Genomic DNA, 27,903 nt, shown 5'->3' with positions numbered 1-27,903 from the left:
AGGATTTGTGCTGACCGGATAAAGTGACATATGTAGAGTCACAGAGAGAAACTGCAGACAGACTCCAGAGCAGAAATCAAAGGTGAGAAGAGTGGAGCAGAGGGAGGACATGAAGACATGAACAGAGCCAGAAGGACACGAAGTGAGAAAGTGCATGTTGATACAAATAACTGACGCCGACCCAACAAATGGATGATCTGATTTATTGGTTAACTGGTCACTTATGCACGTACATGCCACTGTGCTCTATAATGAACTAATTTCAGTTTACTGACTAATTACTACATGATAGTTATTAGTGGTAACAACTAACAGTATGTGGAGAACCACATAGAATAAACATAAAGTTAACACTGTCAAAGGAACAGTGGTACTTTGCTCACTCGTGTCGTTTCAACAAACACAAACCTCACTGATGTACAATATGAGATGAAATTTGTTCAATTACATGAACGTACTGAATTTTAGTTAGGTCTAGTCTACATTTACTGCATTAAATACTGTAGTTAACTTCTTTATCATTAAAGATTGTCATTGTTTGTTGTGATATTGTGTCCACTCAGAGTCTAAAAAGAATATGCAGACGTCCCTTCAGTGTTCTACACTATGAGTCTCAGAACGCTTGAGCTCTGCACTACTTTTTACATGTTTTTCAAATCCTATCTTGGGCCTCTTTGCCACCACCTTCAGTCAAGTCATTCATATCGTCTGCTTAGGAGAAATGCTTTTGCAACTATTTCAGGGTGGGTAATCTTTTCTCGTCTCTCGTTACATTCTGTCTACAGCGGCATGTGCTGCATCGACCCTTTTATTTTATACTGGAGCATCATCACCCTCAGCTTCATCTAAATACCAGTAGGAACAGTCATGTACATTCAGCTCATTATATCAAGTGGTTGAGCTTTGCTTTAGTTCTGATTTAGTTGCATGTACTTGCACAAAAATTGCGCATAATGAATTTCACATATATGGATGAAGCATTACTTACTCAGACAAGTAAACAGTCCCATGTGGAGATGTGCTCAGTTATAAAGGCTTGAACCTTATTACTTTAACCTGAGACTCTGTTTCATTTGTTATTGTATATTATGGTTTATTATAAATAACTATTTCACCTCCAGCCATAAGCAGAAGTCACAGACAGGTTCCTATCATCCCTCCGTTCATCTGTCCGTCCAAGTCAGCGCTTGTCAGTGACCCGCGCATTTAAGAATAATTGAAGTGACATTCTGGTCCCAGCAGAAACAACATATGGGTCTTGTTGAACCCAGACACTGTAAATGCTGCATTTTAATGCGTCTCATTATAAATTAACACACAATATTTGATGATGAGACAACCATTTAGTAAAATTAAATCTATGCTAATTCACTTTATTCATTGCCTTTAATCATAAACCAAGTTAGCCAAATTAAATTCTATCTATTCTTTCTACAGATATTCTTTAAATTTCAGATTTTTCTTTCACATGATTGTGTGTATTTAATTGCCTCCTTGATGCATTTCCTTAAAACAGTCAAACGCTAAATCCTTTTTTAAATTAAACTGTGGCAGTGTGTTTAAAATCAAAGCCTTCTACTGTACGTGGTTGACTGTCAGTGTATCAGTCACATTTAGGTGGACTGCCTGTTATAATCTCAGCTTGCTGAGGAAACATCGCTCTAGAACCTAGGGACCAGGACAAGACGCGCCTCAACCGGCAGCGGCAATAAAGACAGACACGTGTGGGACTATAGGGTTTATTACTTTTAATTAATTCAGCTAGCTACAAAATGTCCACCACTTCACACACTGACAGGATACAGAGAGGGAGTCGTTAATATTACATGCGTTGAGGACATCAATCTCACAGTTTAACCTGTTGTGTCATTCAGGTTCAGGTTTTTAATCACCTTACTCTAACTACTCGACATTTTGGCGATTTGGTGTGCATAGCTCTAAAGTACAGAAGCAACAAAAAAACCTTGTATGTGTTTTTAGGTTCAGAGTATAGTTAACATGGTTGTTCAGTATTATCGTTAGCTTTCACCAATAACAAACCATACGGGGAGAATAAACTTACAGGTACAGTCGTCTTATAAAAGTAAGGTCTCTCAGAAATATGCGTCTTTGCTTTACATTGCAAACGTTTATTTCGTTTTTTTTCAGAGCATCCAAAACCTATGTTACAGTACACAACCCGTTCTCATCTCTCAGCAACACAATCAACATCTTCAATCACTGAACTGCATAATCGTTTAGAAAACAGGTCCCTTTTTTTTATTTGAGTTTATTTTAATTTTTTTGCAATACAACCCCAGGTCCTCGTTTTTTCACCTTTGTTGCGCTTTTTTTGATCCCTTTTCCGAGTTATTGTACAACGAGATGGTCACAGTCGGTAAATATATCGAGACTGAAAGAAGTGGCACTATTGCAGGTAACTTGCAGGAGTATGGAACGATCAACTGTGTCCTAATACTGAGCATGCGTTTTTGTCAAGTTGCTACTGCCGCGTTGTTTTTTATATATATTTTTCAGACAGGTTTTATTTATAAGACTAAAATCTACCATTTGTCATGCAGAGAACGCACAAGTCACATCACTGGAATGCAATGTCTAATACAGCTACAGAGAGTCTAGTTGCACATTGTCTAAACAGTAACTCAGTATGATTGCGATGACGGAGAATGTACCAACAACTGCCTTTTGATTGTAAGTGTTCTTTGCGTTCGTGCTCGCTTGTACCGTCTCTTAGTAAACCTTAACCCGTGTCTTTCCATTACTTGTCTCCCTTTTGTTGTGACAACACCAAAATAAGGAGCCTAAATGGAAATGACACAGTTTTACTAAGACGATACTGAGATATTGAAGAGGGAAAAAGAATAAAATCAACAGCTTGTACAGCATTCCTATTTTATATTTGTCATCCAGAGCAGTGTACTTTAATATATATATATATATATATTATATATGATATTTAATAATATATGATATATATATATTTGTTAAAGAGAATAAAAACTTCACAGGTGAGCTAGAGAGCCATCAAGTCAGCACTATATACAACCTTTGGAAAGAATGACGTACGGAGTATAAGAAATCATCTTTTCACGAGGACAATCATCTTGAAAAAGCTCGACAGACGACACACAGAACAACATTTACAATGGGACGGGGGGAGGTGATATGTGCATGTGTGCAAACCTAGAAGGTCAATACCATGATGAAAGCATGTCAGCGCCTGTCAATGTGCAGCGCGGGACGCCAGGACGTTGGTGCTGCGGGAGCACGGCGCTTAGCCACTGCCCAGCATCTTTGTGGCGCGCTGGTTGGCCTCGTCGATCCTGGTCTTGTTGGATTCAGCCTGGATGGATGAAGGAGAAAGAAGAGGAACAAATGTGAGCCCTGAGCCCTTCTTATTCTCTATGTGCTTGCTTATGTTCCAAAATATATAAACATATGTCTATATGTCATCTCTATGTCAATAGCTAAGCAAAAGTCGATGAAACATAGGCTGGTGCCTTTATTTCTATGTGAAATTCATTAAAATGTGTGTGTTGACCTTCTCCATGATCCTGTCGATCTGGCGATTCTGGGTGTCGATCTCATTGCCCATGTCCAGGGCCATGTGGCGCAGGTTGCCGATGATGCCGCCCACCTGCTCCAGGTTCTCGTCCATCTCATTTTCCCGGGCATCGTCTGTTACCCTAAGAACACACACATTCATTTCGGGGTCAAACACCTGCAGCATCTACATAATAACCGGCCACACATGCTGCGTGTGGAGGTGTCGACCCAGTCGACTCTGAGACGCTTTCGTCCATATTTGACCTCTGATCTTTCCCCAGTTTCCAGAAAGTAAACAGATCTGACCTCAGCCCAGTCAGAAGCAGTAGGACATTTGTGCTTCAATTAACATTTATATATCTTACAACTCTAAAGGTATATGTAGGAATCAAACATTGGAAACACACTCATATTACATATATAATATTGCTTGTCAGATGCTAGCACAGGCTAATTAGCGCTACACAAGTACAACTGAGTGTGATGTATTGGAAAAATCAAAACTGAAATCTGAAAGTGGTAATGAAATCACATATACTTTATGTATCTACTGTCATCTTTGTTGTTAGTGAAGCAGTTTTTCTTCTAGTTTTGTTTCAGGTTTTCCCAAGAAAACCAACTAAGTGTAAAAAAAGTTTTTTCCCGCTCACCTGCGAATGAAGCCTCCGCTGATGGCCATCTGTTCGCGCTCGTCCACCACGCGGGCGGGCTGGCTGGCCACCACCCCGTCCTGGTTGTTCCCCCAGGCCTTACTGGCTCCGCTCTTCATCCTGGCCGCCAGCAGCGACAGGGAGGGGGTGGGGGGGGTTACGAGGAGGCATCGTTAATCAACGGTTTGACTTGGATTGTTCATTTACCTCAACCAGGCTGGCTTCCCATTAGTCAAATTTACAAAGAGAGCCTTGGATTTGAGGTATTGCAACATATGTATATATATGTCAGTGTGTACAGTGGCGTGATCAGCTGACACAAGGGTGTTATTTGGTTTCATGCATTCAGCACATAAATATATGGTGGGGACTAGATTAACTCAAGCAAGGCATAGCAGGCATGGACTGGTTGGTACAGGCTCATTCTGTGGTAACAATCATGTATGTGATGTTATATCTAAGTATATAACATACTGCTCAGATTCAGGCAAGACTCGTATGCTAAGTCACATCTATGTGTTCGTGTGCAACCTACACATGCATCCTTCCCTAGTGATATCTCTGCATTGGTACCCGCCCCGCTCCCACAGTTCAATGTCCCAGTGCGACAGAAAACAGAGACGAGACGAGCCTTTGGCAGACACACGACAAAGAGTGTACAGGACTGTGAAAGTCGTTAGGAGGGACGAGAATTGATGCGGAGAACAAACTGCCAAATGACAAAAGGAAACAAATCAAACAAACAAAAGAACAAACTAGAGGGAGTCACGAAGGATAACTCCGTGGTTGGCTATTCTGGTAAAACCCCCACCCCTTAGCCTTAGCCGACCCGGCCCTTGCTACTACTGGACCTAGACGTAACTCCGAGGGGGTCGTAAAACGGGACAACCTGCACGGTCAGGTACTGCAGCAGTGAGGCAGAGAAGAAAGGAAGACATCTCCTAACCGAGGCGTTTATCTGCCTATCCATTCACCGGTGTGTTCTCAGCTGAGTGCTGTGTGGATGTAGGACTGTATGAGGGATGGCCTCCTACACAGCTTTTATTATTAGAGATGGATTGAGGCAAGCTTCGCTTTGTCCCTGCTGACACACAGCAGCGTGGTAAAAAGCCTCGTCAGTGTTTCTTTCCCACAGACTCTATATTTCCAGTTCTACATCCACATCTATCAGTATGTGTGTGTTACTTTACCTCCACTTCCCATAATGTTATTTTACCACTATCAGGTATGGCTGACCTACATGTGGGCGAGAGGGGGCTTAGTGAAAAGGAACATCAAACAACCAGAGCAGGATGAAAGCTGGTTTAGCACAGAACTCTGCAGAGGAACGTCAGCAGGACCAAAGAAGAACAACAAGGCAGCGATTGCCTGGGTCTGTTTGGACGTTGTCTTAAAGACAAAATGACACCACTGATTCAAAATGTTTGACTGTGTACGTATCCCAACCCAGTTTCCAAATCCCAGCAGCAACATAGACATTTCCTGTTCTGGTCTCTTGTCATTTCCTTGTTTGCTTGTGATGCATTTACTTCTAGCATGAGACATCCTCATATTTCTTGAAGCAATTCGACCTCTAATTGTTTTCAAAGCTCACAAAGGAACACAAGCAATACCTCTAAATATATTTTCTTTATTCCCTGTTTACCTAATAGTTCTTGACTTCAAACCTAAGAGAGAAAGCACCCAGGCTTTTTATCAAATGAAATCATCATCATCGCCCTCCTCGTTGCCTTTACTGATAGTATTAGCATCATGATCTTAGCATTGTCATATGTAGCATTACTGTTACGCATGCATGAGCATTCAAAGGGTCATGCGTCATGTTACTGGCGCTGGGCGGCTCATAACTGGTGGTGCGGGAAAGGGTGTGCTCAGGGGGAAACAAAAAAGATCCTGTCGTCTGCAAAGAAGGTGAGGATTTGATTAGATGTTAGAGCGGTGTGGTGGTGGAGGTCATGCAGATGAGGAGAAGTGTCAAACAGTCCTGAACCAGGCCGACCAAAGGCATTTTGGGACCGAGATCACTGAATTTCCAGCTGGTGTCAGCGCATAAAATGATCTGAGTGCCAAGATGCTTCGGGAGGCCCAGCCCTGCTCTGTTAGCTGAATGTGCTGTCATGTTTGGGAACTTGGAAAAGGCCAACAGCTGCAGGTTCAGCGCACCATTGTAAAAATGAGACCTCGTCAGTGGAAATCAGTGCAAATGTTAACAAGAGGACTTCTACAATGGCTACACCTGCAGGTTTATGACTCCGTTATACGGGTGTTTTTGAGAAGTGGAAGCTTAGAGCAAAGGGCGTTTGAGAGAAAAGGGCACTTGAAAGAAGGATGTTTTAGTACCTAAAGGCACTTATTGATGAACCAGGGCCTCGGTTGAGTGGAGGAGAGTCTGTGTGAAGGACTGGGCCGCTTGAGTTGGGCTTTACAGGATTTGGGTCTCGCCAGTCGCTTTGCCCACGTGTGGTTCAGCTGCATAAGGTTGTTTGGATAGAGTGTTACCATGGTTACTGATACCGTTTGGATGTTGATGTATGAAAGCATCAGTGCTACTTCTTACGGGCCAATCGGGTAGCGGTAGTTCTGACTGGCGGTTTGGGGGCGCTTGACAGCCCATAGGGCAACTGTGCTGTGTGTGGAGGCCCAAGGCTGCTATGCTGTATGTGCTCGGGAATATATACAGCATGTGTCTGAATCTGGGTTAAAGTCAAACTGAAACTCAAACTGTTTTGAATTGACTTGAAATTATATATTATTGTGTGTATTTTTTTCCCAAAATAATCATCATGGAGTGACATCTTGTCTACTCCTTGCTGTGAATCTGGCCAATGACATAGGTGATATGTATCCCATAATATGTCATAATGCCTCTAGTAGTTAGATTAGCACATTAGCATAGCTTGTTGCCCAGTTGTCTTACACTTAAGATCATGAATAATAGTATCTGTAGTGTTCTTCGCCTGAGAAGTGAGAATTCAAATTTCAGTTTGACTTTAAGTGTGTGAAAGAGAAACTACTTCTAAAGCACCACAGCCTCCTGCGACAATATAATACAAGAGGGTGGAGTCAGGGTTGTTTGGGGGAGAGCAGAGCAGACTTTCGGCCGACGGCCATCGTGGTGTCACTTCTACCTCTGTTGTTTTTAAAGGTCCCTAGATATTTGTCTTATTTTGAAAGGCAGGCAGGCAGGCAGGCAAGCAGCACCTACTTGTTACATGGACAGGAGCAAAGACCACAGAATTTCCCTAGATCGTTCAAATTCTTTTCTGCATCCTTCATGTCCTTATTGATTTGGTCCATTCCCTCCTCGATGCGCTCCAGTTGCTCTGATTAAAAACAAGTCATTTATCCCCCACAGAACGAAGCACGAGAAGAAAGTGGGAGGAAGAGGAGAGGAAGAGAAAGAGAGAGAAAGAGAAGACAAAGGAGAGAAGACAAGAACTTCAGACACTCACTGTGACAAAAGAAAGTCAAACAAAAAAAAAGAAAAGAAAGAGGAAAAACTGGACGCCACCACATATGTAGAGAACCTTTGGGGCACGTTGTCAGTACCTACTTGTTACATGGACATATGAAAAGCCCACAGCATTTCCCTAAATCTTTTAAATTTTTCTCGGCTTCCTTCATGTCTTGGTTGATATGGTTCATGCCATCTTCAACACGATCGAGTTGCTCTGGTCAGGACAAAGGGATGAAAGTAGTGGAATGAATTTCATTGACAGAAATATGAGTTATGATGAGCAGCAACTGAGTTGTTGTGTGTGTGTGTGTGTGTGCGTGTGTGTGTGTGTGCCTGTAAGGGCTGGACGGTGAAACTCAGCAGTGATTCATGATCTTTAGATTCATTACATTTACTTAGGTAGGTTTTTATTGGTTCAATTCTGCTTATTATGGTTTAAATGCTTATCTGTATGCAGCCTGTGCTATGCTGATGATGTTCCTCATGGCTCTGACTTCATAGTTGTTCAAAATGTTGAGCTTCTCTGCAGAAAAGCAAGTCATTTTAGCTACTGAACTGCTTTTGTATAAAGTTTCACACAGGTGCAACTTAAATCTCTGCAATTGCAGATAAAAATAAATTTGCTGCTGAGAACTATTTAGTTGAATTATTAGGGTAGTGCGCACAATCTGCTCATCCAACTAATCCTTGGCGAGACAATGTGCGTGTTTTACAGTAAATAAACTGTATTACTGCAGCTACGCGCCCGCATATGAACCACTGTGGCGACTGAAGCTCAGATAGTGGCTACTGCACGTTATGTGCTGTGTTTCAAGCCCTGTGTTATGTCCTTGCAGAAAGATATAGGATTGTGTATAAGCGGATTCTGGAACATCAGTACTGATGTGGTACAGTAGATGGTGTGTGTGTGTGTGTGTGTGTGTGTGTGTGTGTGTGTGTGTGTGTGTGTGTGTGTGTGTGTGTGTGTGTGTCTGTAATGCGGCTGTTCCACACGGCCGAGGATTTCCATCCTGAGCGTGAGTTAAAGGAAATACAGTGCAGGCAGAGTGTGAAAGGGGGATGCACAGTTATATATGGAGGAAATAATTCATGTACTTTTTCAGTTTTGTAAAATCCCTGGTTATAATGCATTTATGTAAATATATTGAGAAACGGGCAGCGGCTAAAAGCTTCATCCTTCATCTAGGGTAAACCTTTACATGCATGTGCTGTGGGCCTTCTACCTGCATGAGATGATTTCACAGGGTCAAAGGTCACGTCATGCTTACATCCTTCTGTGTCTTACTGTACTCAGACCCACGGGAATAGTTTTACTCCGTTGGCATCATCTTTGTGAAATTTCCCACTATGAATGTTACTTAATGTGGTCACTGCTGCATATAACCAGGGATTTCACAAAGCCGCATGGGTTGATTGAGAAGTGGTGGAATATTTTGTCTTTACCAGCTAAATCGATCGTTTTCGTGTGCGCTGTGACTCCTACTGTACATCGTTTTGCCTCTGCACCTTGGGCAGCGCGGCAGATCCTCTTCAGCGGTGTTTACGAGAAAGGATGAAATGGGGCCGAATTATAATAGTTCAAGAGGCGACCTTTAACTAGAGCCAACTAACAGGACAGGGTTTCACTGTGGTGGCGTTTTCACAGCCACATATTACACATTCAGGCTCATTAGCTACAAAAGATGTGGCAAAGCTTAAAATGGCATTAGACTCAGGGTTACTGAGTCTGTGACGGCAACGTGGCAGTGGTTTCAGATTTGCTCTGTTTCTAAAAATGATGCTAGAACAAACAGATCAAAGGCCAGAATAAAAGTTCCCTCTTCTGGCACAAGGACCAACAAATTAATCAAACGGGATTAAGAAATAATTCCCTCTTGATGTCGAGCTGTAGGATTTTGGCACTGATTCAACGATTCAAGACACAAAACGCTTTATTAATCTCAGAGGGAAACGCTTTGACTGGCTGGGATGAAGTGTTTTGGCACTTTAGTTGTGAGCTAATGAAAATAAAAAAAAAAGCTGCTGGCAAATTAAAAGCAGTTACAGAAACCATAAAGAAAAATGTTAGCAACAGGAAACTGAAGTTAAAAGAAGCAAAGGGAAAGTTTTCCCCAAATTACACTTGCACCCTGGACCGATGGGAACCCAAGGAAGAAATTATTAAAAATAAAATCAGGAAAATATAAATTCTTTCGTAAATGCATTTAAATTAATCAAGCAGCTGCATATGACACAAGTGATTTAGTCTCAATTTCAAAGACTAACACCAAACAATAATAATTCTACTGCTGCAGATGCACAACTGTAATAGCAATTTACTGCTACAAATCATCAGTTGGTCTATCTGATGGCTCTTGCTGACTTACCTCCCTGCTCGTCCAGCATAACCAGAGTCCTGATGCCAGCATCTTTGCTCTACTCCCCGAGGACGGGCCGACGGAAAGGAGGGTGAGAGTGGGAGGAAAAGTCAAATTAAACAGAGGTCAATAACGAGGCCGCAGCAGCTGGAGAGTTTGCTGGGTGAGATTTCACATTCAGTTCATTGAGTGGGATAATTCATAGCTGACAGAAGGAATGCAGCAAGGTCTTCCTGAACCTATAAAAATAATAAATAGCTGCTTTTAGATGAGTTTTTTTCAAATCTAGCCTTTCTCATATTTATAGAAAAACGATACAATTAATAAAATGGAGAATTTTTCACTAGTAAATAAAGGAGCCGTCACACATTGTACTTCTCATCTTCCTGGAATAACACATGAGGATATTTTGCTCAGCTAACATCAGCATATAGGCCAGAATTGATGGGGAGCAAAAGGTCATTTGACTATTAAGGAGGAGCGAGAACAACCGTCCCCGGGAGAGTCACTGTGGCAGTATCGACAGCAAACAAAGGGTCTCATTAGACGAGGGGCCTGGTTTCTGGCACAACCAACAAGCAGAAACGCTAAATCATGTCACTTTTCTAGTCTTTTCAGGGTTTCATCCGAATTCCGGCATAGCGGTGAAATCCACGAGCGCTCAGTGAAGCTATTAGTCACCGGCTGGGTTACAGGCTACAGGTCTGGATGCTGGTATGAGCAGGGTAGCGACACGCGCCCACTCAAGACGTCTTAGAAATGCAGCATCGCCGGCGCTTAGATGTGGCACCTGGCTCAGCTTGATAGGAATAAATAAGATTATACTGTGTCAGTGTACACATACACACAGGCATAGACGCTATTGCACCCCCCCCCCCCCTCCCTCGCCTTCTCAGCAGTTTTGGAGGAAAGCCACAATGAAATAAGGAGAGGTCTGCTGTATAAATTATTCTATAATTCAGCAAACCTCCGTCCAAGAGGAATCCCGAAGCGGTGGGAATGTGTCCCAGCAGTAACGTTTAGCGATAATCAACCATGATCCCTACAGGACGGAACCTTCAGTGGATGCGAAGGAATTTAGGGATGAAAGGCTGCGAATGGGCCTTTCACACTGTTACTGTTCAACGATATTACATATACGTATAGTATTTTCTTCCCTGCTCCTTTCTCTGACTGCCTCGCCTCGTGTTCCTCCCTGCTTAGAGCAGTGTGATTGGATGTGGCTGATGATCAATATGACCTTGAGGTCTGCGCCGCGTCCTTGCCAGACGGCCCCACCCCTGGCTGCAGACGACCTTCCTCTTCCCGCATCCTGCAGGAGTTCACCGCCTGCTTGTTTCCCCTTTAGGCTGCCTTGTGTTTGTCTTTCTTGATATATTCCACCGTATTTATTACCGGATTGTTTACTAGAACAAATATTATGAATACAATCAAAAATCATATGTGTCCGTGTGCCTGTTTTTACTAATGTTCTCACATCGGTCAATGCACTAAAATTTCCTATTCACACTGTCACTCATTATAATAACGGTTCATTTACTCCTTTAGGATGTTTTTTATTACATCCAAGCACTTAGAACCAAATTATATTGGTAAGGTTTGGATCACTCTGTTTTATCACCGACCCAAAACTAGATAGTTACTGTAGCAAGTCATCTAGAACTAATAAAAAATAACGTTCAAAGAATAATCAAACATATTAATAATTATAGTTATAAATGAGTATAACTCTCATTTACTGTAAGCGCAATATAACCATGGATTGTTTTTACACTGTATTTACTGCCATGCATTTGATGCATTACATCTTAGTCAGACATGCTATTGTGTCCAAATGAACATCCTTTCACTCCCCGTTTTTCTGTCATCATGACTAATTCCTGAATCTTTCTGAAATCATGTCCTGCAGCATAAACATAATTCGGCGGTCAACTCGAGCCTCTTCCAGTGCTCGTTGTACTGTACCAGGACACACTCAGCTCTGGTTTGTGAGAGAAGCGCTTGTTCCTTGTTAGAGAATAATGCAGACGTTGTGTGACAGCGCTGGCTCCCTCAGCTTCACTACGACTAATGCAATACTGTAAACTGAAAGCTGTTAAAAATACATTTAAAATATTGTTTTCATATCATTATACAGGTACAGCATAAAGGTCCCATTCATTTCCTTGTAATCATTTGTACATTAGGAAAACATCATGTAAAGGTGGCTATCCTTGTGTACGCTATCCACGATGAAGGTTATTTATTCATTTTATGAACGTGCTGTGTCATATTTTGATGTAATCATTGTTTGTGGAGCCATAAGCTACTGTACTGTTTTTTTTCCTACCTCTTCCACCAGCTGCAGCATGCGACGAGTGCTCTCCAGTGACTGTGGAGAAGAGCAGACGTACACTTAGACATCTATGACGATCACTATGACAGAGGCAAAGTGTAAATAATAATTTATTTAATCAGTTGACGTGTTTGTGTATCTTCACTGCGTTACACATACTGTAAGTGAGCAAGTGAGTGATTATCCCACTTTCTAATGAGGAGACGTTGCTGTACAGGAGGCGATAGCGCCTGTTGAACGTTTATTATTAGCCTGAGTGCAGCTTTATGTTTCTGCTTCCTGTCTCTTAGCTGGGACTCAGCAGGGGCCGCGCTGATATCTGGTCCCACACAATGAGACAGCTCCGTCTTCGCTGCGTTTGCCGTGAGCATGACTTAACCCCCACAGTGGTGGTGGTGGTGGGGCGTCGAGGGTGGTGGTGGTTGGGGGTTCTTATTGGGAAGAAAGCGAATGGGGTGAATACATGATCTGAGCTGCCGTGTTTGACACAGCTGGTCTCCTTTGACTTCTCGCTTCGTTTTCATCGTTTCTTGTTATCATCAGAAGTCGAGCCGTCGAAATGTACTCGTTCTGACACGGGAACGCTCGCTGTCATGTACTTTGATGTGTCATGGGAATCACACAGACCGTCTTCTCCTCTGTGGCGATGAGCGATGCAAATCTGTGTAACTGAGCCAAAAAGTGTTGTGGCGGTGCAGCCATTTTGTGCGTTCCCTACGTGTCCCTGTATGTGTGTGCATGTTTAATATGCAGCTCGGCTGTGCTAGTGTGAGTCATATGTGAAGCCAGAGGGTTCCGGGCTCATCTGCTTCGGGCCACGACGGAGACTCTGTCTCGTCCTGTCACTCTGACGTCCGGGGAAACACACACACGCGCTGAAGCTGTGGCCGCTTCCTGCACACGACGCGCTCAGGCAGCTCGTGCACATCCGCGTCACACTCACTCATATTGTTGCCATGGCGTTTTTGACTGCAGAAGCAAAGTGTTCTCACCTCGTCCGCGAGCTGGTCAGCGCGTTGCTGCATGTCTGACAGCTCATTGCGCATGTCGGCGTCATCTGCCATGGCTGCTGGATTTGGGGGGTGGAGATAGTCTCCAACAGGGAAGAGAATATCCTAATGGGAGTCTGGGGAGGTCTGGAGGCGAGATAAAACACAGGAGCATGTGTTATTATGGCTGTCCCTCTCAACAGTTGCTCAGAATAATATGAAATACCGTATGAGACAAATGAAATAGACATTGCAATAAAACCAAAAGCTGCCCCCACGAACCAACGCTACAGAAGCAGCAGCGCTGGTTCTTGGGGGGAAGTGAATGGGCAGGAAAAAATGAGCAGGAATGCCAGTCTCAGACGGACGGGGTTGACTGGGATTGTGAAGGATTAGCTGCAGAAAAGCACGAAGAGCCTGTTAGCCCTGTAGCTGGGATGCTTCTCTCCCCTCTGCAGGACGTGGGGGGCATCTCCAGATGTGGGATTACCAGGAGCTGACTCTGAAGATGATGCTGAAACCACTTGTCATGTGTCAGATGAGAGATTATCAGCAGATGTGTCCACAGGCGTCACTACAAGTTGAACTCCACAAATTATCCCCCCCCGAAAACCAAGCTCCTCGTACAGTTTTCTGCCTAAAAGGAAATCCTGCTGCAGTTATAGCTTTTAGTGTACGGAGGACAAAGTGGGCTGCATACACATAAACGTCATTAATCTCAAAAATCAAGAAAGCTGGACATCACACTGACTGTATAATTAAACGTCAGCCCTTCTATAAAGAAATGTACCATCTAAATCCACAGTTCCAGCATATTTCAGCTTTATTGCATTGTATGTGTCCTGATAGACACGGAAATAAGTTTTCTCACTGTACTGTAAGCTCAACATCAGCTGTGTGGAACCCAGGAATTAAAGTGGAAAGGTATTTTTTCGAGACTAGACATAAAAGACAAGCAGACATTCTTTCTTTCTACAGTCCTGTCTAGCATGATACCACGTCCCCATAGCAGGCACCAAACAAAGAAACCAAAAGTGCATCGCAAGGGTGAAACGTGATGTTTAAACTATCACCACTGCAGAACTCACAGCAGAAGCCGTATAGGCGAACATTCATGTTGGACAGACGGCGTCGCCCACCTGGACGTGTCTCATCCTGGCGACCGAGCAGCCTGGTTGACAATCTGCCTCCAAGCTCCCGGTGCTCCCTCTGCGGGCGCTTCACCCACTCGCATGTCCAGAGATCCTGACAACAACAATCTGCCAGACGAACGCGTTGCACAGCGTCCACGGGATGTGAAACCCTGCTCCGCTACCATGGCAACCGCACAAACATCAAAGACCCCGTGGGGGGATATGTATACGTTCATTTGCATTCAGCTCTGGATGGATTCAGCCACGGAGACGTTCTCGGATGCACGGCTGCATCACATCGACGCCGTCGGGCTCTTTTAAGATTCATCCCCTCGGTCAGAAAAAGATATATGTTAATGCTGTCTCCCACGTTTCCTTCAACTCTTGCTCTTCGGTATCACAAAACAACATAATGCGGCCTCGCTGGGTTACATAAACAGGGTCGTGGTTAATGTCTGCACTGAGTCACATTCAAAAACATTCATCAGAACGACTCCCTAAAAAAAAAAAAAAAAAAAAGAGAAGGGCATCGTTGGCAGCCGGTTATGTAACTAAACTCAGGCAATTAAGTTTTAACAGCCTACAATGACCTTTAACTTAATGTCTCTGTACAGTTAAACTGAAGAATTTACGGGTGTGTTCACCAGCGCATGTGATTATAAAACAGACGAGCAGCATAGACGCTCCACGAGGAACACGTCCGTTTAGACGCATGCTTCCTTCACCTGCTGTTGTTTTGAGAGACTTGCAGCTACAGGGCAGGCTGTAAAGCTTGAGATTCCATTACAAGAATCAAAGTGGTGACCTTTGAGTAGCCGGATCTTTATTCATTGGCCTGACCAGTCGTCCATGAAGCGTTTCCCCCTCGAAGGACACTATGTCTGGATATCTTTGGGAAGTACTTCATTTTTAATTACTCACATAAATGTCTTTCGCTATGAAGATTGGTTTGTACAGGATGTGCAGGTATAATATATAAATACATTACATATGTGTCAAAAAAGACATATAGTCCAACAAGTATTTAACACACAGTATAAATGTGTGTCCTTTGTCCGACTAAGGCTTGACACACCCACACGTCCCTCGCTCCTGAGTCATCGTCACTGGGTGTTACAGCAACCCTGACATTTATGGCAGGAGCTGTGACCTTTTGACCTGAAGTCAGCACCAAGGTAATAGAACAGAAGCACAAAGGGGAAAAAAACGTGCCCAGTTATTAAAATCACACATACTGTACGGACCCAGTTTATTAGCCTCTACTGTACGTTGTCCCATCAAGGTGTTAAAAATAGCTGCTGTAACAACTGACATCCTGTCATCACAGGTTTCAATGCGGCAAACTGAGCAAGTATCAACACTGTACATGATACTGTATCAGCAGCATCTGGTTGAACCATAAACCACCACTCATGCATTTATTTACTGCACTAGTTTGCAGCATAATGTTGATATTCTTGCATCCACTCATCACTTTGTGTCCTCCAGCCACAGCCACTCTTCAGTGTAATCACCACACAAACATGACACACAATGTACTACTGTAGGACACCATTATTTTGATTCCCCACACATCCCCATGAGACAATCACAGTCCACCAGGAGAAACCAGTCATCAACACTAGTAGCTGGCAGACATAAACAACTATTTGTAACAACTATTGTGTAACAACTATTTATCTTTGTCTTTGTCTATGTGATGTTACATGTACAGGTACATGTATGTCACAGTACTAGTTATTACTTTAATAATCACTTGAGTGGGACTAATGAGGAGCAATTGTAAAAAAGAAATATCTGGTTAAGATGATAGATCACATTCTTTAAACTAGTTTTCATGTTATCCTCTGATTATATATTTAGTGTTTAGATTAAGATGTGTTCATATTATAACTGTGGACTTAAAGGTCATCTTGAGGGCAGGCACTTTTAAAGGAATCTACCACCCTTGGAACAGTAAAAGAATGACTGATGTGAATGGCCCCTGTGAAAATGAACGGTGTTACATAAATCAGACTAATAATGAAGGTTCCTGCAGTCATTCACCTGGAAGTGCTGTTATCGCTCCTCACAGGAGACTGCAGCGACAAAGGCACCGACGTGACGTAGATAGATTCTTTCTTTTGAAATAAGCACAGCTAAACTGTGGTTTGTGTGGAGCTACAAAATACAAAAAAGTGTTGAGGACCAAGGTTTGGTTTTAATCCTCCTCATTCACTTTTAAAACCCTTTCAACTTGTTCATGGTCAAAAATGGCCATGATGAAAATTAAGCTCTCATTTTTGTAGATTATTTAGTTACTTTCACATAAGTGGGTAATAAATGCACTTTTCTGAAAGTTCCTCTTGGAAGTAGACAATATACCAAAACTGAAAACAGCCTCAGCAATTGGGAATGTTCTATATTCTCAGAGCGACCCTTTTTTCTTGTGTCTTCTTGTGTGTCTGCCATTAAAAGTTGATATCAGGGATGTAAACCAATTAAAAACAACACTGATTAATATGTGTCTTTAGTTTTGTGAAGGTAAAGAAAAATAGATAAAACCCAACCTCAGTATGTTTGTGGCCACCTCTTTTTTATCCCAAAATAATACAGAATAGATTGAATATATTTTCCCATTTTCACTAGCCTGATAAAGTTTATATTTGCTCTGTATCAAACCAAATTTAATCATTTAAATGGACAGTTTTATATGGACAAACTGTTCAAAATCACAACCCTTTCATCATCATGTTGTGCTGAATTCAACAATTTTGTAAATATTTTGTGGTACCTTTGCTGTTCACTACGACTCTTTTTTTTACTACATAAGGGTTTTAACTAGCAACAGTTTTTGTTAATATCGGCCCCTCTTTATTTTATTTCCTATTTTGATAATGAAGTATTGTTATTACTTCTCCTATATGCAATCTTGTAATGTTTTTCATAATGTTTCATAATCATTTTAAACTATCTCTAACACAAATAAGTGTTTGCCAAAGTATGCAAATGCCCACCATCATAGAGATAAGAGGTACAAGTTGGTGTATAAAGTATTTTGACGATTTATCTAAAGAGCTGAAATTGAAAATAAAAGGATCTGAAAAACTCCAGACCCTTCCATTTCATTTCATATACATTATCACAGCTTAAAATCGACAAAACAAGCAAAGCTGCCTTAACTGGCCTGACGGTTTAAATTAGGTTATTTCCAGGCATTCTAGCCATGACAATAAGACCTACCAGGAATCACTGGGGGCTCGAAGAATAACAGTGATGTAACATTACACAACAAGCCTGAGTGTCACTGCAGATGCAGCTCTGCTCTACAGAAGACTGAGGAAATGCTGAGGAAACATCCCAGTGGCTGCTCTGGAAAGAAAGCCATGCATTATTGACCTGACAAGTCTAAGACCCCATCACTTATTCATCTGGCCCCAGTGTGGCCATTCGCATTTCAGTAATGCATGGCTTAAGACGATCGTAGGAGGAGGATTATAAAGTCGCAGTGCGGGTTACCTGCTTCATACGAGGGATAACACTTCTAAAGCTCCTGTATTATGACCTCACTAGGAAAGTTAGGGTGAGTTACAGTCCACTGGGTCGACGAGTCTAGTTTAAAGGACAGAAGAGGAGCGACTGTAGAGGTGAAGGCACTTGTTTTACAATGTATTCAAGGTCAATGAATTTAATTTACTCATTGGTGTCTTTGTCTAATTAAATATATCAATTTGGATGCATCTGTTTGGACTGCTTGGAAAAAACAACTCTCTACAGTTTCATCTACATTAATATTACAAAATATTAGCGCACTGAGCGCAGTACGCTGGTCAATTTTAAACGTACTGTAACAGTTTAGTTGCTTTTTTAGAGCAGAGGTATATTTGCTGTACTTCCTGATCAATGTGGGGATTGAGAGCGTTTCTGGGACGGGATGGAGTCATCAAATTATTAATTGGCTCTTGAAGGTGATGCTGCACTTGCCAATAAAAACCAGATAGTCTGAGGGTGAAGACAAGGGCGAGGCTGGTGATTTAAGGCCCTGTTTGTGTGGTGCTCAGCTGCATGGCTTCTTATCGGCCAGCGTCCTGATCACTGGACAAAAATAAATAGAAAGCAGAGTGGATGTAACAGATGAGGAGAGAAGACAAGAACATGTCTTAATGCAGACTGGTCGATGAGTTAAAAGCTTCTAAGGGATGATGAGAAGAACTTAGTCTTCATATGAAAAATAAACAATAATACCATGACTTATCAGTATCAGTTGACAGTATCATATAGTATCAGTTGCATCCAACACCAAATGTGCCTCCCACCAATGTTCTTCAGTCTATGCACGCGGTCTCCGTCATGACTGAGGGTGATAAGGGTTTCAGCATCATCGCTTGACCACTCATAGCAGCACCCAGAGCTGCATTTATCACAGCTCTGGTATTCCACATGACGGTTATGCTGCTGTAGGACTGTGGAGATGTGGCATTTGACAGGCAAAACATGACAGTGCTCGTGGGTTGATGCTGGCAGCACAGTGGGATGTACTCAGATGAGGGGGTGGGGGGGGTGGGGGTGTTGGTAAGTAAAGCTGGTGGAGCACCGGTGAGTCACTGGAGGCGCTTCTGCAGCTGGATTGGAATTAGAAGCACAACCTCTCGTGTTTTACGACATAATAAATGTCACAGAGCCAGAATCCGAAGGCACCCGGGGTGAAATAAACAGCAGATGTCCGTTTTATATCTGTGTCTGATGGAATCCTAAGCAGTTGAAGCCGGCTGCGGTGCACCGAGGCGGGACGCTTTATGTTTCCTCGTTCCTGCAGCAACACACATGAAGCTGTTACGTCTTAATCAATATCGATGCCTTTCGTTACCCCTGTATCTTGGCTTTTGGACAAGGAGCATATTTGAACAGTTTGGGATTATGACTCCAGACACCAGCAAGGAATTGCAACGATTGAGGCAACAGGGGTTTACTTTGCAGTCCAACAGGATCCATTTAGCATTTTCAGGATCAACTTTAGTAACTGTTTTAACGCCAATTACATTAAACATTAAATAATATAATAAATAATAAATGCTAGTAAGTATTTGGGAAACAGTAGTATAGTACATACTATATAGTATATAATATAGTATAGTAAAATATTGCTTTGGAATTTGCATGACTTCAAGTGTTTGCCAAGTCATTCAGACATAAATCCATACAAATGTAAACTTAATTTAACTAATATAATTAAATTATTTTTGTTACTTTATTTATTTCTCATAGTAAAATAATTTTTAAAATATATATGGAATGAATAAATGCGCCAAACAAATCATAACTAAAATAAAATATAAAAATATAAAATATTAATATAAAATATTAAACTGTACTACTAAAATATTAAAGCTTAGTAATACTAATACTACAAGTTTCTGATAAGACTCAAACATTGTCATTTGATGCTCAGCCTTGTTCACATTAGACACAGATGAAAGGAAATAGGATTTATTCTACTAGTGAAGAAAGCAACCACACCACGCACTTACAGTATGTGTTACAGTACTGCAGTACTAGTGTGTATAAAACACGAAGCACTCATACCCTCTCACACTGCACAGTACCAGGCGGTTGACATCTAAACCCGCCCATAAACAAGGTGCGTGTGGAATCACCACAGACGTTACAGTAGCGAGCGGCAACAACTGGCGAGCTGCACTGCACCAGCATAAATTACACATTCCAGCTGACGGACCCGCAGCAACAATATCGCTACATCACAGCCCAGCGATGCTGGACTGAACCCATGCTGTAACACTGTGCCTACACCTGCACAAAACACTGTGTAACATAGAAAGCTGACATGTATTCATGTTGAGTCAAGCAGAGTAATTGGTGACTTCATGCGTCGCTGATGTACACATAGTATGTCTATATGCGCTTTTGTATAGGGTCAGTTTGTAATATAGGACTTTGAAATGGCTCATATGCTGAAAATGACCTGCTCATCGCAAATCTGACACCTAAAGGTTGATGTTAGCTGTCGTCTAGAATTTGGTATAATGTTGGTATAAACACACATAATCCAAATGGTTAATAACAGCGACAGTCTGTATGTGAGACATGGACGACATTTTCATGCTTTCTTCAAACAGTCCAACCTGACAGTCTCTGCATTTCCATTTTCTCTCTTCATCCCACTCTCTACGTCTCTCTCTGATCATTTACATTGTATATTTCCCAAAATCCATTCTGCCTAATCAAAAGTGTAATAATGGAACCCTGGAGGAGCACGGGAGTGGACAGATGGCAGAATAATGACAGCGTCTGACAGGAGGTGGGTCGGCCTCAAGAATAACCGTCTCACAATGGTGCTTTTAAAAAAGTAAAACTTTGGCAGATTTAAAAAGGATTCTTTGCCAGGAAAGCTTCAAAAGCACAAGCATCACCTGGGGAACGATAATAAGCGTCTGTAGCTGTCATCACTGAAACGATGCAACTCTAACTCTAACTAAATGAAGCTAAATTTAGCCTCTTTTGTGTTTGTAGTGAGAAGATTCTGGGACCTTGACCCACAACATATAAATCTACGTTGAACGCAGTGAGACATGTACGATGTTTAAAAACGTAACATCAGAAAGTGCAGCTGCATTCATTTTCTGATCAAAGCGCTACCTTTGTTTCCCACTGTAGCGGAAGCGCTGATGTGAAGGTATCGGTGCGTATTGGTCAGTGAAAGCTGTGTTCGCCCCGAGGCCGCTCGGAGCAGCCATTTTGTTTCTCTGTTTTTGTTTACATGCAAAGCGTCTCGGAGCAAGTGAAAGTTGGTCCCAGGGGGGCTGACTGGACACGAAAGGGGCTCAACGCTGCTCGCCAACGCTGCCTGTTCCGCTGCAGCTCCACGACTCACGCTCACCTGCAAAAAATAGACGCTCTCCCTTAAGTTTTACTGGAGAATCGTACATTTTATGTTAAAAATTCGATGCGGGAAGTCTGATTAAACTAACCCGTTAGCCCAGCTTAGCTGTGTTAGCTCAGACAGACAGAGCTACTGTAACAACCTGGTGGCTGGAAAACGTACTGTGGCCTCATATGAGTAATTAAATGTAATATAAAGTTCACTTTCTGTTGAAGGGGGCAAAGGGATTTTCGATATTCCAGACAAAGGGCTACAGTATATTACATTATCTCAGAGACAATAGCCTGGATGTGAACTCTAAACCCAGAGAAGCATAAAGTCCACAAAACAAAGCAAACAGAGCGCATCTCATTTGGGACACCTCAGAATGGCTAATGCAGCAGCAGCAGCAGCAGCACAATGAGGTCTGCTGCACACGTGAGGTTGATTTTGTTTGTCATGCAGCTAAAACCTGAACTGCGCTGTGCCAGGGTGGGCACACGCTCTATCCAGAACACTGACGGTACAAACGCAGGACCTAGTTCTTTGCTCAAGGGCACTTTAAAAATACCCTTGAGCAAAGATTACGTGACAACTTCTTGATCTCAATATCACATGTGTTTCTCCAGGTCCCACCTGAATTCAGAACCTAGAGTCATTTTAAGAAGAGCAGCATCTCTTACTATTAACGTTTCCTCTTGAATTTACTCACAGTTTGTTCTTGTCAAGAACGGTTCAAGCCATAAAAAACAACACACAACCTCTTGCTTGACTAGAACGAAGGAGGAGGTGAGGATCTCTGACACGATGTAAACAAATCAGATCTGCACCATCACTGAAACACGCAATGCGCACCCGCGCGGCAACAACTCCACACTCACCACACTCATCAACTGGGCTTCAGCTCCGTTTCACAACAGCGCTGCTGAGGCAGGGCGTCGGGCTGCCCGTCAAAAGAGCCTCGGCCGGGGTGATTCTCAAAACTACAGTATCAGTGCATGGTGACTGTGTTATGAGTCACCGGTTATCCAGAGAGCCCCGTCACAGTGTGTGCAGCACGGGCCTGACACCCCCTCCCACCACCACCGCCGCCGCCCCCTCCCTGTTTCTGTCTCTCTCTTCCTTCTTCTCTGCAGCACAAACAGTGCAAGCCGCAGAACGTGATATGGTATAGCGGTCATAGCAACCGGAGCATCCTCGGGGTGTTGGGGGGGTCTCTGCTAAGCTCTCCTCACACTGTCGCCTGTAGTCTGCTATCGTCATGAATACACAGCTGTCAGTGATCAAAGGCAATGCGGAGTCTTTCCCCTAACTCTTTATAAACAAAACGCATTATTCTGAGGGTAATGTTAAATCCCCACATATTCACTGAAGGAATACAAATTGAGGCAAATGGACTCAATCAAGTATCAGGCGTCAGCATCTGTTAATGATCACCGGACAGCCTGCTTTTATTTGATCGAGTATAAAATTTTAGGTGCGCCAGAGACCATCACGACTTCAGTATCTGACGTGCCGCATCGGGTAACCAACAATAATGGTTGTCTTCCTGCATCACGAGGTGCTGGTACCTCTCCCCATGAGCCATTGCAATGTGCGCTGTGCGTAACGGGCGGCAGGGCGTCAATTTACCATGAACACGATGATGGAATATATATTGTATTTTTTAAAATACATCCTGCATCAAAAATGCAGCACCCCACCTCATCCTGGTTCACGCTCGCGCTTGTGCGCCATGCGGGTCTCGCTGGCGCTGATGTGCGGGACGCTCGGTTATGATCGCACGGGTTTCACCGCGCTCCTCCCTGGGGTTCTACTCCCTTATTTTTCGGCTGACTCCCACCCCCACCCGCCCCCCCCCCCGTCTCCTCACCCGCCGACACTTATCCCACCAGGACATTTTCATGTCACGTAAATGAATCTGGCCGCATGTGATGCAAAGACACTGCGTAAGGAAAAAAAAAAGAAATAAAAGAAAGCGACGCATTCACGTAAATGGATCATGCATCATTCCCCCTCCCTTCTGTTTATATCCGTCACCCTCCTCCCACCGGCTTCACCGTGGCGCAGTTTACTATTAGCTTACATGACAGTCTTTCAATTTGACCACGTCCACCGCAGTCACCACGATTCTTCGCTTCGAATGCGCAGGAACTCGTTTCAGCTTTTTTCCACACACTGCTCTATGACCGTCTACCTGCTGCATCAGGCTGTTCTGAGGCGGGCGCCGCTCTCATTCAGCCACGGCACCAGTGGTGAAGAAAACAGTCCGGTAAATAATATCGAGAAATAATATGGCTAAAGCCGATAACCTTCTACAATTGTGTGTTTGGACACTAAATCTGCTGCGTGTTCGCGCTCCGTGCCGCTGTCCAGCGTGCTGAAACGCTGAAAACGCCCACATTGAATATACGCATTATAGCGCACCGCATCCATGCTCTCAGCTCTCCATCGCGCTTTTGGAGATTTAACAAACAGATTGGCTTCATCGTCTTCTTTCCCCCCACCGCCCCCCCACCCCCGTCGCCTCCGGGTAAAAGCGCTGCAGATGGTTTCCAGACAAGAACAGAACCCACCGAAGCCAAATGGGCGTTTTGCGTCAGCTTCATTCAGGCGAGCGGGCGGAAAACAGCCGTCCGTCGCTGGTTTCATAAATAACAAAATATCCGCCGCTTCACTGCGCAGAAAGCAGCGCGATGCAGGGAAGGAAACTGTCAAATGATGTGCCAGAAATCGTCCGCAGTCTTACCTGTGCCTGTATGTGCCCCGCAGTCAGTATGGGAGGAAATGTCTGCGTATACCAACAGCTAACCGACACCCGCCTCTCTCTGTATATGACTGGGATGCTGCAAAGGCACTGCGCGTCGCCGGGTTCCTCCTCACTTCTTCCTCAATGAGGGGAAAGCAACGCAGCTCTAGTCAAAGATGGCGGACACTTTTGACGTCAGCAACACCTTTTAATAGATATCTGTCAGAGGGAGAGAGAAGGGGGAGAGGGACTTCAAAAAGTCTTTGTTGTAACACGCAGCTGCGCGGACAGAAGCGCAACTAAATATTTCAAACAGTTGGAAATGCTGCTGCTGTGTGTTTTATACACTGCCACGTGCTTGTTACATATACAGAGACTGCATATGAATTATTCATATGATTGGACGTACCTACTGTTTTATACAGGGTTATACACGTTTATAAAAAGTCTTTATAAGTTTGTTCAGGCTTTGACAATCTACAGAGCGAAAATAAATAAAGTTGAAAGTACCAGGACTTACAGAGGTTAGCAATGAACAAAAAAATATACAATTTCCCATAAATCAGAGCGACTCATAATATGTTCTTCCGAGATGGAGCCTTTGTAATGATGCCAGAAACAACAAGTAAGTTTAAAAGGTTTATTTAAGAAGCAAGTAATCAATGTAAATGAGCGTGAATTGTGAAGCAGTGGGCCAGGAAGTCATCATTGTCACTGTTGTAACTGTAGTTGTGATCAAGCTTATTGTTTATGCCAAAGCTCTTTACAGTTGGACAAGTGCTATAGCATGAAATATGACTGAGGGCTTGTATTGAGACAAACATGAAAGGAGTCTGGTTTATGTTTCCAGTTGGCCCTCACTGAATCATTGGATGCAGTAACGTGAGAGTATCCCCCCACCCCCACCCCCACCCTTCCCCTCCGCTCCTCTCTTCCTTCCTCTGCTTGGCACAGTAACAAATGTGTCTTCAATTGCTCTGAAACGAACCTGTCGCCTAAATTAATGATAATCATAACGCTGCATGAAAAATCCATTTGGAGAGGAGAGCCAGAGGGGAAGACCAGAGTGTGAGTGTGACTGGTGTGTCCACGAGAAGACTATACTTGTGTGGTTATGGAATTTGAACAGAATCTTTAATAACTAATGTCTTCTTCTGTTCTGGCCCGTTTAGAAGCTGCCACAGCAACTCGTTCTTCTCCGTCTCATTGTTTTGTGGGTCTTCCTCCTTCAGCATGTCCATGAACCTCTTCCTCCACCTTCCTCTTCTGCTCCATCCTCAGCTTTCCTTTCCCAGTGAACTATGCATTCCTCCTCTGCACAAACTTAAAAGCAGAGAGTCGCCGAATCACTCTACCTGCCATTTAACCTGCCTCTGATTTACAGATTTTTTATTCTGAAATCTGCAAATTAGTTTTAATTTAAATTAGATTTAAATCAATTTAACCATTACAAGGACAACAGATTAATTTATAACAAGAAAAAAATAATATTTGTGCCAATAAAATATAAATATCCATAAAAGTAAGTCATGTGATGCTGATTTAAATAATTTCATATTGAATTAAAATTGAAAACTTCAAATCAGTGATTCAACTAGTTGCACTCGTTTCTTTATACATCATGCAGTATGTTGTTTGTTCGTTTTCACACCCGCCAAAGCGGCACATGTCACTCAGAACTAAAAATAGCTGTACAGTAGATGTCTTCAGTGACTCAGCATATTTATTCAAATAACCCTCCTTTTCCTCTCTGATCCTACCCGATCTGAGAGAGAACATCATTCAGACTTGATTCAGGTTAATCCCATTTTAAACGCTAGTAATACTGTGAGAATTTCAAGTTAGTATTATTATTTTGTTTAAGGTTATCATCTGTCTGAACCAGATATTGTCAGCTTATTGCCGGGAAGATCCCTCTGGCGCCGCTGCTTATCTCCCACGTTCCATTCAGCTGCACACTGAATAATGCGATGAAGACTTCATGCTGCACCAACCACTTTTGTAGTTTGTGGATTAATGAGGGACTTAGTCACTGTCATTTATTAATGCTATGCCTCAGCACGATGATGGCTATACTAAATAATACATTAAAACATCACAAATCTGTTCTTTTCCGTTAAAGCTTCCTGTACTTTTCTAATTTTGCATTACTGAGAGAATTTCTAACCTTTCAGTAGAGGACCCCAAAGCCTTATTGGTAATTGCAATTAGGGGTGAGTGTGTATCTGTGGGTATGAAGTGTCTGGGGAATACACAACTTGCTTTAGCTGTTTTTCGTGTTCCGGTCAAAGATCAAAACACAGCAAGTAGTGGAGAAGATTAGCTGCAGCATTATCAACCCCGTAGCAGACAAGCTGAGGCTCTCTGATCTCCCTGCCCCTCTCTGACCGATTATGTCCTTAATTAAACTTCCCTGGGAAGGTGGGAGGCTGGCGTGAGCGAGGGTGAGCAGGAGGATAGGGGCGAGCTGTGAAAGAGTGACGAGTCACAATAAAAAAAACAACAATAGTTGTCAGCTAAAAAAAGAGAAGGTGCGAAAGATACGGAGAAGACAGTTTGGACCGGGAGGGAAAGAATGAAGGGGAGGCAGAGATGGAACCAGGGAGCATGGGATGTACAGTGTGTGTGTGTGTGTGTGTGTGTGTGTGTGTGTGTGTGTGTGTGTGTGTGTGTGTGTGTGTGTGTGTGTGTGTGTGTGTGTGAGCAGGATGAGGGATGGAGACACTCAGCCAGGCTGTGTGGCTCAGCGTGGGGGGAGGGTGTTGCAGCAGCGCTAGCAGCCGTGCTGTGACTCAGCATTAAAATCTGCCTCTCGCTCGCTCTCCTCTCCCTCCAATATCCGTCCTGAGTCATCGAACCAAACGCAGCATGACACCCGTGTTTCAACCGTATTTAGAGGCCTCATCACGACGCTGCGAGTCATAAGTCATAAGTCAGTCGCGTGGCTGCTGCGAAGCAGTCCCTGGGTTGAGCTCGTATGTGTTCAGGGATTCCACGTGTTTAAAACGTGTGTTGTGGTGCAAAGTGAGACATTTGTTTACAACTACTCAAGTACGTTGATTTGTTTAAGATCTTTGTGTCAAAGTAATAACACTTGCTATAAATGAATAGAAAGCATATAAGCGAAATCATAAGCTTTTAGAAATGAAATATTCATTCAGTAGAAATTACAAGGTTGCATGTGTCAATGTGATGATCTCAACTTGATCAGTGTTGATGTGTGGAAACTGACTTCTCTACTGTAATTTTTTTTTTAAACCAGTTGTTTTGGACTGTACAGGTTGTTTATGTGAATTATTTATCCAGGTAAAACACTGTCTTGTTCAGTTTATTGACGACTTTGCAGTGATATGTTTTGAATTCATTCGTCTGATTCAAATTCAATCAGACGAGTCATTCTTCTCGTCTGATCGAGGACCCTGAGCCTGTTACAGTTCGATGCTTTGATTTCTCATGGTGTTTGTCTGGTGTGTTACAGTAAGTCTTCACACAGCTACTGAGCTGCGAAGCAATGCACACCGGCGGCGACGAACGTGAACAGAACCCAGTCTCACCCACGGGAGTGACATTTGGTCTGATAGGTGAGCTTTTCAGAGACTGAGTGATTGAGCCTGAAGGGTTCGGATCAGATGGAGGGGATGATCATCAGACGGAGAATCGATCGGCATTGACCCACAACTCTAAACCTCTCTGGCTTTTTGCTCTGTTTGCTTCCTTCTGTTTCCCCTTTTAAACACGTCCTTTAGTTCTCAGATCGCTTCGCTCTTGTTGCTCTCTGCTCCTGTTTGTCCTCCGCTTTGTCTAGTCACGCTACTGTGTAGTAAACAAAAC

The 27,903-nt window shown here is 43.1% G+C and overlaps 2 protein-coding genes across 7 annotated transcripts in view; both read right to left on the bottom strand.

Annotated features, from left to right (window-relative positions):
- Positions 1–1,733: 1,733 nt before the first annotated feature.
- snap25a (synaptosome associated protein 25a) lies at positions 1,734–24,228 on the bottom strand. 3 transcript variants are annotated; one of them, XM_029140247.3, is made up of 8 exons: positions 24,073–24,228; positions 13,338–13,481; positions 12,340–12,381; positions 10,020–10,068; positions 7,750–7,867; positions 4,197–4,316; positions 3,542–3,686; positions 1,734–3,343 (listed from the first exon to the last, which is right to left on the bottom strand). In XM_029140247.3, the coding sequence occupies exons 2-8, from the start codon at positions 13,407–13,409 to the stop codon at positions 3,275–3,277; spliced, it is 615 nt and encodes a 204-aa protein (XP_028996080.1). In that variant the 5' UTR covers positions 13,410–13,481; positions 24,073–24,228; the 3' UTR covers positions 1,734–3,274. The 3 variants fall into 3 exon arrangements, with proteins under 3 accessions (XP_028996080.1, XP_028996078.1, XP_028996079.1); XM_029140245.3 differs by lacking the exon at positions 7,750–7,867 and adding an exon at positions 7,402–7,519 and having other exon boundaries at positions 24,073–24,225; XM_029140246.3 differs by lacking the exons at positions 7,750–7,867; positions 24,073–24,228 and adding exons at positions 7,402–7,519; positions 22,205–22,227.
- Positions 24,116–27,903, bottom strand: part of ankef1a (ankyrin repeat and EF-hand domain containing 1a) — a 21,521-nt gene continuing 17,733 nt past the window's right edge. For 3 of the 4 annotated variants that reach the window (XM_029140242.3, XM_041069398.2, XM_029140241.3), the window contains exon 12: positions 24,116–24,291. The gene's annotated coding sequence lies outside the window, so the exon portion shown is untranslated. Of the gene's footprint in view, positions 24,292–24,698; positions 25,396–27,903 lie in introns of those variants that run through there. The other variant, XM_055506328.1, reaches the window with a different exon arrangement.

The sequence above is a fragment of the Betta splendens genome, chromosome 24 (assembly GCF_900634795.4).
Source record: "Betta splendens chromosome 24, fBetSpl5.4, whole genome shotgun sequence".
NCBI classification, from domain to species: Eukaryota; Metazoa; Chordata; class Actinopteri; order Anabantiformes; family Osphronemidae; genus Betta; species Betta splendens.
Note: the sequence above shows the minus strand (reverse complement) of the source record. Positions and strands in the feature narration are given on the sequence as shown.

Bases quoted from the DNA above. Each gene is read 5' to 3' on its own strand.
- snap25a (XM_029140247.3), bottom strand. From the start codon at position 13,409: ATGGCAGATGACGCCGACATGCGCAATGAGCTGTCAGACATGCAGCAA. The intron at 12,382-13,337 runs GTGAGAACACTT...TCTTCTCCACAG, and splicing joins CTGACCAGCTCGCGGACGAG to TCACTGGAGAGCACTCGTCG. The intron at 4,317-7,749 runs GTAGGTACTGAC...GCTGGCGGCCAG, and splicing joins TTCATATGTCCATGTAACAA to GATGAAGAGCGGAGCCAGTA.